Source organism: Sardina pilchardus, chromosome 1, assembly GCF_963854185.1.
Source record: "Sardina pilchardus chromosome 1, fSarPil1.1, whole genome shotgun sequence".
In the NCBI taxonomy this organism is placed as follows: Eukaryota; Metazoa; Chordata; class Actinopteri; order Clupeiformes; family Clupeidae; genus Sardina; species Sardina pilchardus.
In genome coordinates, this window is record NC_084994.1 from 27,439,674 (window position 1) to 27,459,972 (window position 20,299).

The following is a 20,299-nucleotide window of genomic DNA, read 5'->3' on the forward strand; positions in this document are numbered from 1 at the left end:
CATATTGACCAATCAGTAACACTGACTGAATTACGCTTACTTGAGCCTCTCCTCCACTCTTCTAAATCACCTTTCTGTCAATGTATTCCAGTGTCTAGAAGATAATATAACATAACATTTTCTTACAGTCTTTCCACTTCTATTCTAACGGTAGCAATGCATCCCCTTACCGGGCTGCAGCCATGGCGATTCTACATACTCAGTCTCCTATTATACTGCCACCACTCTGGTCAACAGAGAAGATGCTCACTCTTGCCTACACTTAATCACTACATCTCATATCATTACACAGTCCTCCCCATCCAGCTCACTCTCCACCACAGATGCTTTTCCCACCGGTCTCAGGCTAAGTTGGGCAGATACGCACTATTCAGCCTTCATTTCTAGCAACGGAAATCATATGCTTGGACATAAGTCCTTGGACGCCTACTAATCTACACCCACCCTGACCCAAGGTTAGTCTAATGCAAGATATCCGACTAGTTTACCAGGTTTCCAATTCCTGTTTACTTTCCCTCTGCTAGTGGCCTGTAATGAAAGCGATCTTGAGGTCTGAACAGTTGGCGACAGGTGTGTCTAGATTTCTAGGCTAGGCGACAGGCCTATTATAAAAAAAAAATTCTCAACCCAGAGAAGCAGTTATTGGACATCACTCGCATGTGATCTTCACTACTGGCATCCCAGGACCATGGCCAGCTACCAAGCCACACTTGCTATTCTCAAACTGTTCACAAGCCTCATATGTGTGTGTGTAAGTGTGGGGGATTGCCTTCTACTTGCAGTACTTAAAGGGCCACATCATGCCCAGTTTAATATGTGGAAGGGAATCATCTGGAAACGTGACAGAATATCCAGTCTCCACGCAGAAAGCTCTCCAACACAGGACACAAATGGATGAACAGCTCCACTAGAAAGTCATCTAAGATGTAATACATCTCACCTCAACGTCTCTAGTTTACAGCTGGGATCATTCAGTCTGTCTGTGAGCTCTCTGACACCTGAGTCTCCTGGTTGATTGTAGTTCAGATCCAGCTGTTTCAGGTAGGAGGGGTTTGATTTGAGGGCAGAGGACAATAGAGAACAGCCCTCATGTGTGATGAGACAACCAGACAGTCTGAAACAAGAGATGCTATTTCTTAAATATAAATGAAGGAAAATGCATTGAAGGTGTACAAACCATTTGTATATTCAGTTAATTTGACTGACACTCCCTAAATGTCGCCATTTGGCATTATCAGTGCAAATCATTAAAAATATTCACAGATGTCCAATTTGACATCACATACAGGCACACTGGTGTGTCTTACTATGTAGTAATTCCTAATTACTGACCTCAGTGTCTCCAGCTTGCATTGTGGATCTCTTAGTCCTGCACAGAGCAGCTCCACTCCTTCATCCTGCAGGTCATTGTCACTCATGTCCAGTTCTCTCAGATTGGAAGGTGCACTTTGCAGCACGGATGCCATCATTTCACAGCTTGCTTTAGAGAGGTGGCACAGATTGAGTCTGTTTCAAAGGAGAGTGGAAGGTCAGTCTTTGAACACTGGACATTTTCAGGCCATCCTTCAGCACCATGAGGTCACTGTATCTCATGAGGATGGACACAGACACAGATGTGTGTAGCACTCACATTATGTACACAGCAGGGACATGGACTGGAGAAACACTACATTACACACTCTGCAGCCATGTAAACAACTTGTTGTTGTTGTCTTGTAGTGTCATGTGGGCAGCAGGGGTGATTCATGTTCCTAAGGGTTAACTTAACTTAAGGCAAATAATTGTTCTCGTCCTGACTAATCAGATAAGTCTAAATGTATCTAATTCACTGGTGCATTCTCTTTTCCACTATTCTGAAATGCTTGCATCAAGGTCAAGGTTCCTTTATTAGGTCTCCCAAGGGAGAAATGTGTTTTGGATAAGGGGTAAGCTGCCACAGCCATACATAACACACCACAGGACATAGCACATATGCTATACATAGAGTAAATAAAAATATAAAATACAAAAAGCGCACACATTCACAGCCATCTGTCATGCCATAAATGATACTCCCATCATGGTAAAAGCCCAATAAATAGCCCATAAATAGCACTCTCTACCACAGAGTCCCATTAAGCACAGTCCCAAAGTAGACACTCACTCTCTCTCTCTGTACTCTCCAGTCACACACAGCACATCCATACACCACAGCTTCAGCACATCTCCACTCAGTTCAGCCCCCATACACAGCCCCCTACTCAGCACTTAGTATTGGTTTTGGGCCTTCCAACTGTTCTGCCCACGTTGTCCATTCATCATGTTGACTGACAGGGGGACAGAGGAACGTTTGTAGTGATTGTGCTAAACAGAAAGGGACCCTGTACCTCCTTCCTGTGTTCATGAGCTCATATTCTTGGTACAGCACATGGGAGGGGTCAGATAGAATTCTGTCAGCCTGCTGTAGAGTGGACTGCTCAGATATGTCTTGGAGAGTGAGGGGAGCAGGGACTCCATCATTTGTCCAGCTGTTTTGACCACATTACCTGGTTGGGCCTTGACCTTAACTGTCAGATGTCCAAACCAGCTGGTGATGCCATAGTGCAAGATGGACTCTATGGTGGCTCTATAACAAATGAACATGATGCTCTCTCAAACCCCAAAGACTCTCAGTCTCCACAGGAAATGGAAACGCTGGTGCATTTTGTCTAAATATTTGCCACGTGTGTGCCAGTTAAGATCTGTATCAAAAGTTGATCCCTAGATATTTGTAAGATGTAACCTGTCTGATGTTACTGCCATATATGGATATTTTCAATAAACATCATTTCATATGGAATGAATGAATGAAAGGTGAGTGAAATGTCTGGCACAGTTTTCAGTATGTGTGCACCCTTCTGTTTCTACACACACTAACAATACACACAGCGTGGGGAATGAACAATGAGTACATGTAATAATGGAGGGCAGGAGTGAAGTTATCAGCATGAGTGAGTTCAAACGGTAAACTGCAGATGAAAGCTCATAGTGGCCGCCATTAGGACGCGCCTATGAACTGCCACATCACACTGGGAATCTATAGAGAGCTGAAAGAGTGGATGCCAGGCCGGTGGGAGTTCCTCTGCAAATGTTTTAATAAGAAAAGCAGACATGCCATGTGGCCCTGTTGCCTTGTTGAAGCATGTCGTTTTAAATACCCTGGTAATCCCCTCTGGATCTATTGTCATTCTGTTAATATCAATATGACAATTTATATGATCTAAAACTGCCATCATTTCACAGCTTGTTTTCAAAAGCTGGCACTGACTCAGTCTGTTTTAACACATACTGCAGCTGATGATTTATTCATGTATTTAAGATTTACAGACAGGCAGCCAACAGTGCCACAATATGTGTGCACATACAAACCTTAAAGTCTGCAGTTTACAGTGAGGGCTACTGAGTCCTGTAGAGAGAAGCTGAACTCCAGAATCCTTCAGGTCATTGTGACTCAGGTCCAGTTCCTTCAGGGAGATGGAGGACTGCAAAGCAGAGGCTACAGCCTTACAGGATTCCTCTGTTAGCTCACAACCAGCAAGTCTGCATAGAGTGAGAGGGCAAGAGACAGACATCAGAAAACAGAATGGTGGCATGAATAGATTCATATTCTTATCATTATTATAAACATTATTATTAGAATAGATAGAACAGAGGACACTGACTAAAATAATAGATTTATTCCAAAGATTTACAGATGGGCAGCCAACAGTGCTACAATATGTGTGCACATACAAACCTTAAAGATGTCAGTTTACAGTGAGGGCTACTGAGTCCTCTAGAGAAAAGCTGAACTCCAGACTCCTTCAGGTCATTGTGACTCAGGTCCAGTTCCTTTAGGGAGATGGAGGACTGCAAAGCAGAGGCTACAGCCTTACAGGATTCCTCTGTTAGCTTACAAACAGCAAGTCTGCATAGAGTGAGAGGGCAAATGACAGATGTTAGAAAACAGAATGGTGGCATGAATACATTCATAATCTAATCATTATCATAAACATTATTAATATAGAATAGAAAGAACAGCTGATGCAGCTGATGATTTATTCCAAAGATTTACAAACAGGCAGCCAACGGTGCCACAATGGCTGAATCCCAAAGTCAGCCCTGAGGACTAAGGACTAAAGACTCACAGACTTAATTGATCTCAGGTGCTAAGTGAGTGAGTGTGTGAGACCACATGGGCTCAGATAGGTATAAATGGGATTGGGACAGCACTTCACCAGATCACATGCACCTTAGCGATGTTTAATAAGAAAGATGTAGCTGACACTTGCACCATAAACGTGTGTCGTGCTGTTGTTTACCTTTGTAATTTCCGGATTTTCACAACACATCGCAACACTTTGAACTGTGGGTACATGTAATTCCCTTAGGTGAAGTCTGCAACGATGCAGACTCATGGAAAGGGCTCGGTAAGTGTGTACTCAAACCGTTACGCCCTTTGAACACTTACAAATTCCGCAAGAACGCGCAGCAAAGTCTTTGAGTCTGTGACTCCGGACTTTGGGATTGGCCCAATATGTGTGCATTATACAAACCTTAAAGTCTGCAGTTTACAGTGAGGGCTACTGAGTCCTGTAGAGAGAAGCTGAACTCCAGACTCCTTCAGGTCATTGTGACTCAGGTCCAGTTCCTTTAGGGAGATGGAGGACTGCAAAGCAGAGGCTACAGCCTTACAGGATTCCTCTGTTAGCTTACAACCAGCAAGTCTGCATAGATTGAGAGGGCAAGAGACAGACATCAGAAAACAGAATGGTGGCGTGCATACATTCATATTTTTACCATTATTATCAAAGGTTTTTAGCTAAAATCTTATTAACATTCTTTAACAGACATTGACACAATAATACAAATAAACAGGGAAAGGAATAGAGGACATTGAGTAAAATAATAGTTTCTACTTGTAAGAATGAGGTTGTGATTGAAATTAGTTTTCATCACAGAATCCTCTTCCTGCAGCAATTACAGACTTTGTAGCCTGACCGCTTCATCTCTAAATGAGTCTTGTTGCAATGTGTTGGGTCACTGCCTAGTTTTATGATGAATATTAAAGTAGTAATATCATCCTGAGAAAAACAGTGTGCAAAATGAGATAATACAGCTTAGGTCTTGTACAGCTTCCCTGAAAATGGACTCCCACTAATCATCCCAACCTCAGTGTCCAGCTCCCTGTGTGGATGTAGCTCTATATGTGCATGGACACACCTAGCCTGGTCATACCAAACCCTCGTACTAATATCGTACAGAGGGTCTTGACCTACTCCATTCAGAATCGATTTCAGGCAGGAGGCATGAACTCTGTTGAAGTTTGAATCGATTGGGCCTGATTTTACGCAATCGCTAACGTTTGGTCGTGACAGCTATAGAGACTACAACGCGCATATACTTGACGTCATCGTTAACACCCCCCTCCCCCGATCCCCCCCGTTCGTTGATTGGTCCAGATGTAATGCATCCTGAGAAATCGAGCTCAATGGGATTAGACCCAGACGTAATGGTGAAGGGAAATGAAAATTGAGCGGAAGCTTACGGAGGGCTATGCCAGGCTAGGACACACCAGCAGGGAGCGCTGAACTGATCTGGGGTCAACTCCCTCTCAAACCAGGCACAACAATCAGAGCCAATGTTTCTCAAAATGCTTCTATGCTTCTAAATCTGAATGTCAAAATTATTTGAAAGTTTGAATGTGTAGATAAGACCTCTGTGGAGTCTTTCAGAGTTTTACAGACCTCAGTTTCTCCAGGTGGCAGTTTGAGTTTCTAAGACCAGAGAGCAGCTTCTCTGTTGATGTTTGCAGATCACAGTCACTCATGTCCAACTCACTCAGTTGAGAAATATATGAAAGAACTGAGACCACAACCTCACGGGAGCTGTCTTTGAGTCTACGGCTGATGAGTCTGTGGTGAGAGAGGAAAACACTTTAAGCAACATGTCCTCTATACTCCTTACATTCCAAACATGAAAGGACAGAAAACAAGATGTGCACTGTGCAAAAAAACAGACCTGACTTTACAGACGTGATTCAGTGGTTGATGGAGCAGTTCTCCTCCACAGTCCTGAAGCTCACTGTCACTGATGTCCAGCTCTCTTAGGTGGGAGTTTGCCCACTGAAGAGTCAAGGCCAAAAACCTTCCTCTCAGTTTACAGCCAACAAGTCTGTAAGAACATAAACCATGTAACAGAGAATCACAAATAGTAAAATCACAGAGGAACATGAGGGGTGAAAACTGATGTTGTTAGTGTCTCATCAGCAGGGAGTATTATGTAAGGGATAATCAACGACGCACCGTGTGTTTCTAGGAAAATAATGCACGTTCGAAGTGGTAATAAGGACCCGACGCCGCAGGCGGAGGGGACTTTACACTTCGATAAGTGCTACTATCATTTTCGTTTATATTGCCGCTGTCTTAGATACAACGTTGCTGTTTTTACCGTTACATTCACATTGGCGAATTGATATTCAAGTGTAATAAGCCCAAAAAAAGGAACTACTTCATAGCCGTGCGGTATATAGAAAAATAATGCACGTTCCAAATAGCGCATCACAATCGGAAATTTGACCAAGCAGTGGTATAAGCTATTATATACTGTAACAGACAGGTCTGGGACCAGTTCATTCACATCAACATGGACATTAAAAGCCCAGTGCTACTCAAACTCATGTCTTGAGTCTATCATCCCAGAACAGTGACAATCTCCTACGCTACTGTATGTCCAAAGTGTGGAGTTGGTGCAGGTGCAGGAAGAAAGCTCTCTGCATTATAAGAGACTCCTCTCACCCATCACATGGACTATTTGTTCACCTGCCGTCTGGAAGGAGATATTGCTTCAGAAAAACAGTCTGATGCTCCAAAGCTTCTACCCACAGGACTGTTAAACTCAGTGTATCTAGCACACAAGTTTCTATACATAGGTACCAACTTAACACCGATTTTTGCTTTACTTTATCTTTCAGTTCATTGTAAATGCACGCTAGTCGTGAGAAACATTTCCACTTCGCTGTAGATGTTTTAGATATGGCTGGAATGACAAATGCACTTAAACTTGAACGTCAATGTGAATTTGAATGTGTAGATAAGACCTCTTATCTGTGAGTGTGAACTCTTTCAGAATATCACTGACCTCAGTTTCTCCAGCTGGCAGTTTGGGTTTATAAGACCAGAGAGCAGCTTCTCTTCTGATGTTTGCAGATCACAGCCACTCATGTCCAACTCACTCAGTTGAGAGATATATGACTGCAGAACTGAGACCACAACCTCAGAGGAGCTGTGTTTGAGTCTACAGCTGATGAGTCTATAGTGAGAGAGGAAAACACTATAAGCAACATGTCCTCTACACTCCTTACATGTCCAAATATGAAATGACAATAAAGAAAAGATGAACCATTTTAGATCAAACAAAAAGCACCAGTCTGTGTTCACTGTCCAAAATACAGACCTCACTTTACAGTCTTGAGTCAGTGGTTGATGCAGCAGTTCACCTTCACAGTCCTGAATCTCACTGTCACTGATGTCCAGCTCTCTTAGGTGGGAGTTTGCCCACTGAAGAGTCAAGGCCAAAAATCCCCCTTTCAATTTACAGCCAACCAGTCTGTAAAAATATAAACCATGTAACAGAAGAGTGCAATTAGTGGAATCAGAGATGACATATCAATGCTAGAGTAAAACACTGATGTTGATATTGAATGGTTAACACAGTCTACTGTTAACAGATATTTAAATGGGACACATCAGCAGGGAGTGTTATTCCATCAACTGGTCTGGGATCAATTCTCTCACATCAACACTGACACAACAATAAAAACTATGCTTCACAAATCCATGTCTAGATCCTAACACCCAATAACAGTGAGATTCTTAACACCCAATAACAGTGAGATTCTTTTATGCCCAAGTGTAAATGTACACATAAGGCTTGTGTGAATAATGTGTCTTCCAAAGTATTACTCACTTCAATTTCTCCAAGTGGCAGTTTGGATCTATAAGACCAGAGAGCAGCTTCTCTTCTGATGTTTGCAGATCACAGCCACTCATGTCCAACTCACTCAGTTGAGAAATATATGACTGCAGAACTGAGACCACAACCTCAGAGGAGTGTTTGAGTCTACAGCTGATGAGTCTATAGTGAGAGAGGAAAACACCATAAGCAACATGTCCTTTATACTCCTTACATTCCCAAATATGAAATGGCAACGAATAAAAGATGAACAGTTTTTAGATCAAAAAGAAAACACAAGTCTGTGTGCACTGTGCAAAATACAGACCTCACTTTACAGTCTTGATTCAGTGGTTGATGAAGCAGTTCTTCTCCACAGTCCTGAATCTCACTGTCACTGATGTCCAGCTCTCTTAGGTTGGAGTTTGCCCACTGAAGAATCAAGGCCAAAAATCTTCCTTTTATCTTACAGTGAACCAGTCTGTAAAAATGCAAACCGCGTACAGTAACAGAAGAGTGCAAATAGTGGAATCAGTGAGAACATGTCGATACAAGAGTAAAACACTGATGTTGATATTGAATGGTTAACTCAGTCTACAGTTAACAGTAATTTAAATAGGACACATCAGCAGGGATATAATATAGAATATAATGTTTCATAAATTAATGTTTTGATTAACACCCAATAACAGTGATATTTTTGCAATTTCGGCCCACTATAGGTGTTATAGATATGGCTGGAATGGCAAATACACTTCAACTTGATTTTGAATGTGTCGATAAGACCTAGGGCTATGAGAACTCTGCCTTTCAGTGTAAGGGTGTCACGATATACCACTTTTGTGATAATCATGATAATTAAAACATGAGAATATGAATATCGCAGAAATAAGGTACCTACAATAATATGGTATATAAAAGCTACCTATTTCACAACAACGGCATTTTTAAATGAACAGGCTTGTTAGCGCTCGTTTGTCTCTTGTGATTTCTCTCTTCTTCTGTACTCCCTTGCAGCCTTCAAAGTCACACACACAAACCTGATGTCACAGCAACGGCAAAAAAAGGCTTTGAAACAGCCCAGTTTACATGTCATGAACTTGCCAAACTATTGGAAATGTTATGCAACGTTGAAGGCTTCATGACAAGGTTTTCAAGATTCATTTGCATGATGCCCATAGCTATAGCATCACAATGCATTTGAAGATAAACGTTTGCTTGTAAAAAATAACTTTGCTTCAAACATACCTCTGCAGAGTGATATTTCTGAACCGTACCCCACACATGCTATCTCTAATCAAGCTGCTCTTACAGGAGGTAACGTAAGCTACTTGCGTTTGTCCATGAACTGAGTGTGTGTTACATGGCTTGCCATTTTATGCAATATGATATGTTGTCATAATTGTATTCTGAAATGTTGATATTGTGACAGTCCTATTTCAGAGTATTACTGACCTCAGTTTCTCCAGTCGGCAGTTTGGGCTTCTAAGACCAGAGAGCTGCTTCTCTTCTGACGTTTGCAGATCACAGTCACTTATATCCAACTCACTCAGTTGAGAATTAAATGACAGAATTGAGGCCACAGCCTCAAAGGAGCTGTGTTTGAGATTGCACCTGTTAAGTCTACAGACAAAGAGAAAAACGCTGGGCAACATGTCCTCTACTCCTTACAGTTCTTCTAATACTAAATTACAGTTATAGGGAACCACATTTAGATCAAACAGAATACAAACCAATAGCCTGTGCACTGTGCTAAAATGACAGACCTCACTGTGCAGTCTTGATTCAGTGGTTGATGGAGCAGTTCTCCTCCACTGCCCTGAAGTTCAGCGTTGTTGATGTCCAGCTCTCTTAGGTGGGGGTTTGCCCCCTTGTGAGCCAAAGCCAAAAATCCGCCTTTCAGTTTACAGTAAACAAGTCTGTAAACACATAAACCATGTAACCGAGAATTAATAAATAGTGAAATCAAAGAGGACATATCAATTCAAGAGTAAAACAACAGTACAGTACGTCTCTAGAATAGTCTAGAATTGAATTTCAACTGATTTTTTATTTTCAGACTCACAGGTTGGTCTGCAGCATACAAAATAGCGAAATAAAATTGACTAGAATATTAATCAAGTAAAGAATAAATCAGAATGAAATAATAATTCAATAATTCAAAAATCATCTCATAGCACTAGTAAAAGTGAAACATACTGTACATGATCAATGTATCAAACAAACAATCAATAAATCAGTCTACAGTACAGGTTCTCTCATTTGTGTTTTCTAAGCCTGGATGAGTACCACTCACTGCTCACTGCTCACTGCTTTACAATATTACTGACCTCAGTGTCTCCAGTTTGCAGTTTGGACTCAGAAGAGCAGAGACCAACTTTTCTCCTGACTTCTGCAGGTCATTCTGACTCAGGTCCAGCTCTCTTAAAGGGGAGTTTGCAGACTGCAGTGCTGAAGCCACAATCTCACAGGACTTCTCTGTTAATTTACAGCCAGCAAGTCTACAATAGAAAGGCAATATGTCAAGTCCTAATACAGTTAAAACAACACTGTGTAGTGTTAGTCCATTTCTGGTGTCACACATTTCTCTTGTCTGATGTAAATGTTGTAGCAAACAATGTGAAGTGTGGAAGATGTGAATGTAAACAAAGTGTTGTTTCTTTAAAAACGCCACACTGCGCACCATGCTACCTATAGCAACATCTCCTTATAAAAGTGTAATTTAAAACTTTAAAATCCATTCTGACAACAGAACAAGACTTCAAAAATAATGTAGCATCATTTGTTAATGTAGAACATAACTCACAGAGCCTTTCTGCAGCATCTCACGGCTGGAACCAGTCTCCTGCGACCTTCTGGAGAGGTTTTGTATTTGCTCAGGTCAAACTCATCCAGCACCTCATCAGACATCAGAAGCACATGAGCCAAGGCTGAGCAGTGAGCCAGTGTGAGCTGTTTCACGGCACCTTTCTCTGCCTTCAGGAAAGCCTGGATTTCATCATGAACAGAAGAGTCATGCATTTCCACCAGGCAGTGGAACAGATTGATGCACCTCTCGGGGGAGATATTTGGTCTCTGCATCACCTTCAGGTTCTTGATTGTTTTCTTCACACTCTCTGGGCTGCTGTGTGTGTGTGCCAGGAGGCCAAGCAAAAGTCTCTGATTTGACACCAGAGAAATGCCATGAAGGAAGCGAACAAACAAATCAAGGTGTCCATTCTTGCTTTCCAAAGCTTTGTTCACAGCATTCTTCAGCAGCTCATCGAGAGGCACATCTGGCAAAGACTTGGACTTCCTGCTAAGTAATGGCTCCAGGACCTCCATGTTCTTACTCAAGTAGGAGGCAAACAAATGAAGTGCAGCAAGAAACTCCTGAATGCTCAGATGGACAAAGCAGTAGACTTTCTTGTGATGAAACACACACTCTTCCCTGAAGATCTCAGTGCACATGCCAGAGTACACTGAGGCTTCACTGACATCGATCCCACACTCTCTCAGGTCTTCCTCATAGAACATGAGATTGCCATTCTCCAGATGCTTGAAAGCCAGCTCTGCGAGTTTCAATATGACACCCTTGTGTGATTCCAGGAGCCTCTGTCTATCTGTCTCACTTTCCTCTTGATACTTCTGGTTCTTCCTGGTGGTCTGGATGAGCAGGAAGTGTATGAACATTTCAGTCAGTGTTTTGGGGGCTTCTTTCCCATCATCCTGTTCCAGTAGCTGCTGAAGGACAGTGGCTGAGATCCAACAGAAGACTGGCATGTGGCACATGATGTGGAGACTCCTGGTTGCTGTAATGTGTGAGATGATTCTGTTGGCTTGATTCTGGTCACTGATCCTCTTCCTGAAGTACTCTTCCTTCTGTGGGTCATTGAACCCTCGTACTTCTGTGACCAGACTGATGCACTGAGAAGGGATCTGACTGGCTGCTGCTGGTCGGGAGGTTACCCAGAGGAGAGCAGAGGGAAGTAGAGTTCCCTGAATGAGGCTTGTCATCAGCACATCCACTGATGATGCTTGTGTCACATCAGACAATGTCTGGTTCCCTTGGAAACTCAGTGGAAGTCGACTCTCATCCAGACCATCAAAGATGAACACAATGTGGCAGTCTTTGTATTCAGCATCCTGTAGCTCTCTTAGCTCAGGGTGGAAGTCAAGCAGGAGCCTGTGAAGACTGTACTGATCATGCTTAACCAAATTCAGCTCACGGAACGGAAGCACAAACATGAAATCTACACCCTGGTTAGCTCTCTCCTCTGCCCAGTCAAGGATGAACTTCTGGACTGAGACGGTTTTTCCAATGCCAGCAATCCCCTTGGTCATGACAGTTTTGATATGTCTCTCCTGTCCAGGTAAGGGCTTGAAGATGTCATTACAGTTGATTGCTGTGTCCTGTGTAGTTTGTGGCCTGGATGCTGACTCGACCTGCCAAACCTCATGCTCATTATTCACCCCTTCACTCTCTCCCTCTGTGATGTAGAGCTCTGTGTAAATCTTGTTCAGGAGTGTTTGAGTCCCTGACCTTATGATGCCTTCACATATGCTCTCAAACCTCCTCTTCATGATGGCTTTATGGGTCATCAGTACTCTGGTGAGGACATCGTCATCTGTTTGGCATTAAACAAACAAACAAACAAATTAACAAACCATAATTCATAACTATTAAGTCAGTGTTTCTAAAATACATTTTCAGCATAACAATATTAGATGATGAAGATTTTGGTTTATTTTGAATGAATGGTCTTTATATTCAGTATGAATCCTGCTCTTGCACACAGATCTTAGAGCCTCACCTGTTCGTTTGGCCCTTTTGACTGGAGCATGCTCAGTTTGCAGATGGGTGCTGCCTGTCATGACTGTGTGCTCATCTGTGTGCTGTGGAGAGATCTGTGCCGTGTGGATGTGTGGATAAAGAGGGTGCTGGATGTGTGTATGATTATGCTGCCCCATGGCTGAGTTTGAGTACTGAGGACTCTGCCCCGTGTCTGTGTGTGGGGATGGAGGAACTTGTGCCATGTTTGCAGATGGGTTCAGATGAAGTGCCATTTCACTGTGTTGGTATGATGAAGGCGGTTCCATGGCTGTAGGTTGGTATAGGTGAGGTTGTGCCATGGCTGCAGATGGGTATAAGTGACGCTGTGCCATGGCTATAGGTGGGTATAAGTGACGCTGTGCCATGGCTGTAGGTGGGTATAGGTGAGGCTGTGCCATGGCTGTAGGTGGGTATAGGTGAGGCTGTGCCATGGCTATAGGTGGGTACAGGTGAGGCTGTGCCATGGCTGTTGGTGGGTTTAGGTGAGGCTGTGCCATGGCTGTTGGTGGGTTTAGGTGAGGCTGTGCCATGGACGTAGTTGGATATACAGGTGGTTGTGCCATTTCACTGTGTTGATATGACGAGGGCAGTGTCATGTCTGTTGGTGGGTTTAGGTAAGATTGTGCCATGTCTGTAGACGGGTACAGTGGTTGAGTCATAGGGTTTAGACAGGGTTGTGTTCTGGGTCTCTTTCTGCACTGGGGGCAGCTGTAGTCTCCTGATGGACCAGACTGGCTCCAGTAGCTGATGATGCACTGCCTGCAGAAACTGTGTCCACAGCTGGTGATGACCGGGTCCCTCAGTAGCTGCTCACACAATCCACACCGGGACTGATCCTGGGCCAGTATATCCCTAAATCCACAAAAGGGACAACAGTCATTGCACAGAAAAACACATCATCATCTTCAAAGCAAGCCAATAGTATGCAAGTGCCACACACACACACACACACACACACACACACACACACACACACACACACACACACACACACACACACACACACACACAAAATCTCACAGCCATCCAACCTTTCTATATACACAGCTGTAAAACATAACGAGTTTCCATTACAGTGACAAAATCAAAGTGACAATAGGGCTCGGGCACACGCCTTGCATTCTAGGAATATTGCCACCATGTTGGTACTGTAGCGCACTGAACGTAACATCCATTCATTCAGATGCAGAAGACTTGAAGCAGAAATATAGTATTAGCGATTCTTTTCCTCTTGCGATCGTGGGTTGCACTGTTACACCCCACTACACAGCAACATACTGTGCGACCAAGAAGGCAAAAACTAAGTAACAGGAACACACTAACAGGCGGGAGTAAATCCATAGTAATCCATAGTAAACTAAGGAGTGAGGCTGCCAATATGGATGTGCCCGCAAAGTTTTCACGTCATGATTGTCATATTGCTGAAATTCAACAAAGCACAAATGAGAAGAGCTGGTGTTTCCATTAAGTGATGAAATGCGATCAAATATTGCGTGTTATCTTCTCATGATAGTCATATTAGATGCCTGATGAAAGTGGCAGCTAAGAGACATACTGACTAGGCTACTGTGTGGAAGATCTGCTCCAAGAAAATCCTTGTAAAAGACCGATAGACAGCCAATCTGAACACCTGCGTGTACACCATTAACCAGCGGTATATTACACATTGCCAGGTTTCGCAAATGCGTGAAATACAAGCATTACAGTGAAAGACGTAGGCTATATCTTCTGATAACGATGACGAAATAAATGGTGTATTTTAACACGGTGGAGTATGACACATTTGGTGCTTCAGTGCTGTAGCCTCGCAAGAAATTAGAGCTAGAATGTCCTAGTCGTAACAATAATAATTCATTTGGACTATTTCATTCTGAAACATGTTTTAAATTTTCTCAGGCTACATGTTTTACATTCGATGTAGGCTACACTGCGAGACATATTTAGCCTAAAAAAGACAACAACACATTCACGTTGCAAGGATGACTTATTTGAACAAGACGGTAGTCTCACGTTTTTTTAGCTTAGTGTACAGCAGATATAAGTGCCTGGCATGTGGGGGCGTGGCATCACAATGGTTGCTTTCCATCGTGATGTCTGTGATATCATGATATCATCATCCATCGGCACAACCCTAATACACACAGTAACACACACACACGCACGCACGCACGCACGCACGCACGCACGCACGCACGCACGCACGCACACACGCACGCACGCACGCACGCACGCACGCACGCACGCACGCACGCACGCACACACGCACACACACACACACAAACACGTCTACTCTTGTATATTGATACAAAAACTGGAATCTCACTTTTGATCAGACCGTGGTGGTCCACTACTGAAATTGTAAGGGTGTCCCATGGAGCAGTCACTCTTCATGGACACACAGCTGGGCACTGGAGACACTGGTCTTTGTGTCTGGGGTCTGGATACACAAGGAGACAATAATACATAATAGACTAAGCGACACAATACTAATGATGTTAACATGTCTACATACCCACTGTTTCAAACAAATAGGCACAAACTCGATGTATGTTGAAATGTTGATACTTTGTTGTTTATAGACAGACTGACACACACAAACACAAAGATTCAGCAGAAAAGTGTGTGTGCGTGTGTGTGTGAGTCTGTATAAAAGTCAGAGATATACACACACACACTCTAACCTCACCTACACTCTAACTCAATCTATGAAACACACACAAAAACTGGAATCTCACTTTTGATCAGACCGTGATGGTCCACTGCTGAAATTGTAAGGGTGTCCCATGGAGCAGTCACTCTTCATGGACACACAGCTGGGCACTGGAGACACTGGTCTTTGTGTCTGGGGTCTGGTTATATAAGGAGACAAAACACACAATAGATTACTGTAAACAACCTGTGTCATTAGGCTGCACAAAACGTGCCATCTTTTTCAAAGCATCTTGTGTCACACACACACAGACACACACACAGACACACACACACACACACACACACACACACACACACACACACACACACACACGCAAGTCTACTCTTGTAAATGGATACAAAAACTGGAATCTCACTTTTGATCAGACTGTGGTGTTCCACTACTGAAATTGTAAGGGTGTCCCATGGACCGGTCACTCCTCATGGACACACAGCTGGGCACTGGAGACACTGGTCTTTGTGTCTGGGGTCTGGATACACAAGAACACAAAATACATAAAAGATTGAGCGACACAGCTTCACAATACTAAGAGGTTACAAGTTACCATGACTACATACCCTCTGTTTCATACAAAAGCACATACAATACCCAATGACACATACACACCTACAACCCCCGTCCCCCGTTCCCCCCAAAAAACACAAACAAACACACACACACACACACACACGCAAGTCTACTCGATTACGCGGCACATCTTCACAATGATAACAAAGTTATAATTTCCACAGTACATACCCTCTGTTTCAAACAAATAGACACAAACTCGGTGTATGTTGAAATGTTGATACTTTGTTGTTTATAGACAGACTGACACACAAACACAAAGATTCAGCAGAAAAGTGTGTGTGTGTGTGTCTGTCTAAAAGTCAGAGATATACACACACACCCTAACCCCACCAAAACCCAAGTCAATCTATGAAACACACACACTCTGGCAGGCCAGTATTAAAATACTAAGGACATATCACTCACAGCAACTGAAAGGCTCCAGTACTGAAAGGACACTGATCGCACACACACAAACACACACACACACGCACACGCACACGCACACGCACACGCACACGCACACACACCTGTCTAGTCTATATGGATACAAAAATTGAAATCTCACTTTTGATCAGATTGTGGCGGTCCACTACTGAAATTGTAAGGGTGCCCCATGGACCAGTCACTCTTCATGGACACACAGCTGGGCACTGGAGACACTGGTCTGTGTGTCTGTGGTCTGAGGACATAAGGAGACAAAATAAATAATAGTTAGATTTAGCTGACACATCTACACTATAGTTGGTATCCTTTACCGCTCGAGTTGCTGCAGCAAGGCAGCTTCAGCGCTACATTCTGGGGGCACGCTCATGAGCACACACACATACACACACACACACACACCATTCTGGGGGCACGCTCATGAGCACACACACATACACACACACACACACACCATTCTGGGGGCACGCTCATGAGCTCCCGTGCTCATCGCCAGAATTCCCCTTTAAGGACATTGCTGGAGACTCATTGCTCACGACTAGGCAGATCACAGGACTTTGTGAGGGTGCACTCTTTAAATGTGCGAAACTGAAATACTGTAGAAAACGGAGCAACAGTATAATACTGCATCTTTCCCTTAAGACCAGATTTTTCCGTGCCATTTCAATGGCTTCAAAACAGAAAATTGTGATCATGCGCCATCAACACGCCCGTGGGTGTGCAGGGTTCATTAAGGGTGAGAGCATGCACACTCCTGGAGGGATGATAACTGTGTTGGCCACAAAGTAACAAAAGACATTTGTGATGCGCCCTTGATGTCCTGGATTTCGGAAACAACTCACCTTGGATAAGACAGCACTCTTCCTGTGCTGACCCCCTGATGCCCATCAGTGGAAACAACTCACCTTGGATAAGACAGCACTCTTCCTGTGCTGACCCCCTGATGCCCATCAGTGGAAACAACTCACCTTGGATAAGACATCAATCTTCCTGTGCTGACCCCCTGATGCCCATCAGTGGAAACAACTCACCTTGGATAAGACAGCACTCTTCCTGTGCTGACCCCCTGATGCCCATCAGTGGAAACAACTCACCTTGGATAAGACATCACTCTTCCTGTGCTGACCCTCTGATGCCCATCAGTGACGGGCTCCTCATTCTTCATGGACACGTGGCTGGACACAGCACATGCTGCTCTGCCTGTCTGATTTCCACCAACAGCATCCTCACCCTCTTGAGGGAAATCCATCCTAATCAATCCATACGAAAATGAACAGAGAGTGTGTGTCTGTGAGAGACAAAGAGAGGTGAGGAAAATGTTTTTGATGAGAGGTTCCTGATGAAGTGCTAACTTTAAGCAGCTATGTGGACCAATCAGATCTGTGGATCCATTTCTGCTCCAACAACAACAGACATGATAGTGATCAGGGGACTAGGCTACTGAGAGAGAAATCATTATGAACACTTACAATGAGACCATTACCACAACTGCTAAAGGTGTGTTGCTTTGACTGTGTCAATAAATACCGACAGAAGGCTACATCTGATAGATTAGGTGAAGTCGCTTTTGAACGACCTTCGATAAAAGACAGTGTATTTTTTTTTATCAGTAGGGGGAGTCTGTCGAAGTATGACAGCGGTCATTCGGGAAAGAGGCGAATTTACTTTTGAGCCTTGAAAAGAAACATTTTATTTTCTTTGATGCCTTATTATTTTAACACATAGGATAGGCATAACAATTAGACCTATAGGTTACATACTGTACATGATGTAAATTCTTGACAGATTCGTGTGAAGTAGGCTAAGCTAGGCCATTAGGCCTACCTGTATATGTATGTAGGCCTATAGGCTTACAGATAGGCCTAACTAGTTTATTTGAAATTATTTACGTTTCAGTTGATCCATTTGGGCAGATCATTTCTCAAGGTCACATTTAGGCCTAGGCTATTTGACACACAACGCAAATTAGGCTAAAGTCAGTCTGAACGGTGAAATGAAATGTAGGACTGGTCATGATCAAATCCGTCTCCGAGTGGTGTCCCTGTAATTATCTCCAGACTACGAAACCGACATCAGTTAACGCTTCTCTACAATCGATCACAGCCTTACATTTAGCTAACTTTATATAGCCTAGGCCTAACTTACCCGATAAAACGTCCGAAACTTCTTGACAAAACACCAGATTCTATGACGACGTCTCTTGAGATTTACTTTCGATTTCACTTGTTCCGCGTTCATCACGTGGGCAAACGTGGACACACACCACAATAGGCGAGTTCGTGATGGCGGGCGCAGAACTGCGCAGCACAAGATGCACGTGGTTAAAAAATCAGTAGGCTATACTTGTATCATTACAATTACTATAAGCATGATGTACCGGTATCTGGGGAAAAATGGAAAGACTCCAAAGGGGAATATTCTGGGAGGCTAAAACACGAATAGCCTAAGCCATGACTATCAATATGAATGTGCAGGTGAATGTAGCAGGCATGCAGTTACCATCTAAAGACACAGGCCTACATTCTTACATGGTGATGATATCAGAGAGGGTTAAAGCGGTACTATTGAAGGATCTTTGATGATATGTAGGCCTATGGGATAATGTATAGAAAGCTGGTCCAGCGGTAAACACTACACTCTTGTGGTCATAAAGCAGTACTGCACTTCCTCATGATCTTCCATTAACTGAGCTGCATGCTTACAATCTCACTAAGTATTCCAGATGTTCAAGTCACTGTTGGCACCATGCATATAAAATATTCATATCTGACTGCAGTCAATTACCATCAGACCTGCTCTTCTCATTACCCACAGTCATCTGAACATAATTTAAAATGCCATATTCATCAATAATGCCCTATTGTAAAAGTCTCCAAACCTTTCATATCATAATGGCTCCAATTGAACATGTAACCAGCATGGCAAAAATAATTTCTGTGTTCTGAATGCTCTGATAAAAATGTTCCAGAGTCTTTTGTTGGAGAAAGAAACCCCTATCATACTAGTTGGGTGTGTGTTTTTTACAAGACAAATTCAAAATTATGTTTCTGTTTCTTTTGTACATTTCATTATTTATTAGGTACTTTGGAGTTAACTGTAACCATTTTTGAGGCCGTTTAAAATGCACCAAATCAACAGGCCACCTGTTCACCATTCACCATTCAAATCAACAGTGGAATGAGACCTTTAATGCTCAATATGAAGTCCATGGGCAATGGGCAGTTTAGGCCTCAGGGAAGAGGACGCCCCTGCCGTGCACAGTCCACCACAGGCACCGCTGGAGGTGCGACAGGCCTAGATGGAGACGGAGGCAAAAGCCAACTCCTTCATCCTTCATCAAATGGCTGGGCCTACCGCGCTGCTTCTCAGCTGCTGGCCTGTATGGATGGAGCTCACTCCAGCTCCCCCTGAACTCCATCACCCTGGGCTACAGGCAGGAGAAGGCAAGGCTGGGGATGGAGCTAAGGGACTCCTCCCACAGGGCAGTGGCTGATGCAAACGCCAGAGTGGAGACTGGAAGGAGCTGGAGGAGGTGCAAGGAGGAGGTGCAGAAGCTGATGGGGAGACTGCAGCATCAACACGTGCTGGCCACGGTCCACTCCAGACAGGGCGGCCAGGCCTCGGATGGAGCGCCCCACCCATCCTATGGTCCAAGGCAAGCAGGAAGGAGAGGAAGGACCTTGTTGTTGCAGAGGTCACCAGGATTGAGCAGGAGGAGCTCAGAGTGAGGGCTGGAGCACAGGGGCAGCAGGGCCCGTGGACAACTTGGGAGGGGGTCGCCAGACCAGCCATCAGCTGGACAGAACTCTAAACACAACTTGGGAGGGGGT

The 20,299-nt window shown here is 43.6% G+C and overlaps 2 protein-coding genes across 2 annotated transcripts in view; both read right to left on the minus strand.

Moving 5' to 3' along the window:
* The window catches only part of LOC134077767 (stonustoxin subunit beta-like), a 4,947-nt gene extending 4,763 nt beyond the window's left edge, over nucleotides 1-184 (minus strand). The window contains exon 1 of the mRNA XM_062533413.1: nucleotides 171-184. Within this exon, the coding sequence (XP_062389397.1) occupies nucleotides 171-184 (14 nt within the window). The remainder of the gene's footprint in view (nucleotides 1-170) is intronic.
* Nucleotides 185-2,379: 2,195 nt separating this feature from the next.
* Nucleotides 2,380-18,698, minus strand: LOC134077777 (NACHT, LRR and PYD domains-containing protein 12-like). Its single transcript, XM_062533423.1, has 20 exons — nucleotides 18,615-18,698; nucleotides 17,564-17,719; nucleotides 16,594-16,707; nucleotides 15,832-15,945; nucleotides 15,499-15,612; nucleotides 15,087-15,200; nucleotides 12,744-13,615; nucleotides 10,757-12,557; nucleotides 10,281-10,451; nucleotides 9,717-9,869; nucleotides 9,406-9,573; nucleotides 8,279-8,431; nucleotides 7,966-8,133; nucleotides 7,453-7,605; nucleotides 7,138-7,308; nucleotides 6,019-6,171; nucleotides 5,745-5,912; nucleotides 4,554-4,724; nucleotides 3,755-3,925; nucleotides 2,380-2,605 (listed from the first exon to the last, which is right to left on the minus strand). Exons 2-20 carry the CDS (start codon nucleotides 17,716-17,718, stop codon nucleotides 2,380-2,382), a joined length of 5,310 nt encoding a protein of 1,769 aa, XP_062389407.1. The 5' UTR covers nucleotide 17,719; nucleotides 18,615-18,698.
* Nucleotides 18,699-20,299: the final 1,601 nt, after the last annotated feature.

Bases quoted from the DNA above. Each gene is read 5' to 3' on its own strand.
- LOC134077777 (XM_062533423.1), bottom strand. From the start codon at position 17,718: ATGGATTTCCCTCAAGAGGGTGAGGATGCTGTTGGTGGAAATCAGACA. The intron at 16,708-17,563 runs GTGAGTTGTTTC...TTATGTCCTCAG, and splicing joins AGAGTGATGTCTTATCCAAG to ACCACAGACACACAGACCAG. The intron at 8,134-8,278 runs GTCTGTATTTTG...CTCTCACTATAG, and splicing joins AATCAAGACTGTAAAGTGAG to ACTCATCAGCTGTAGACTCA.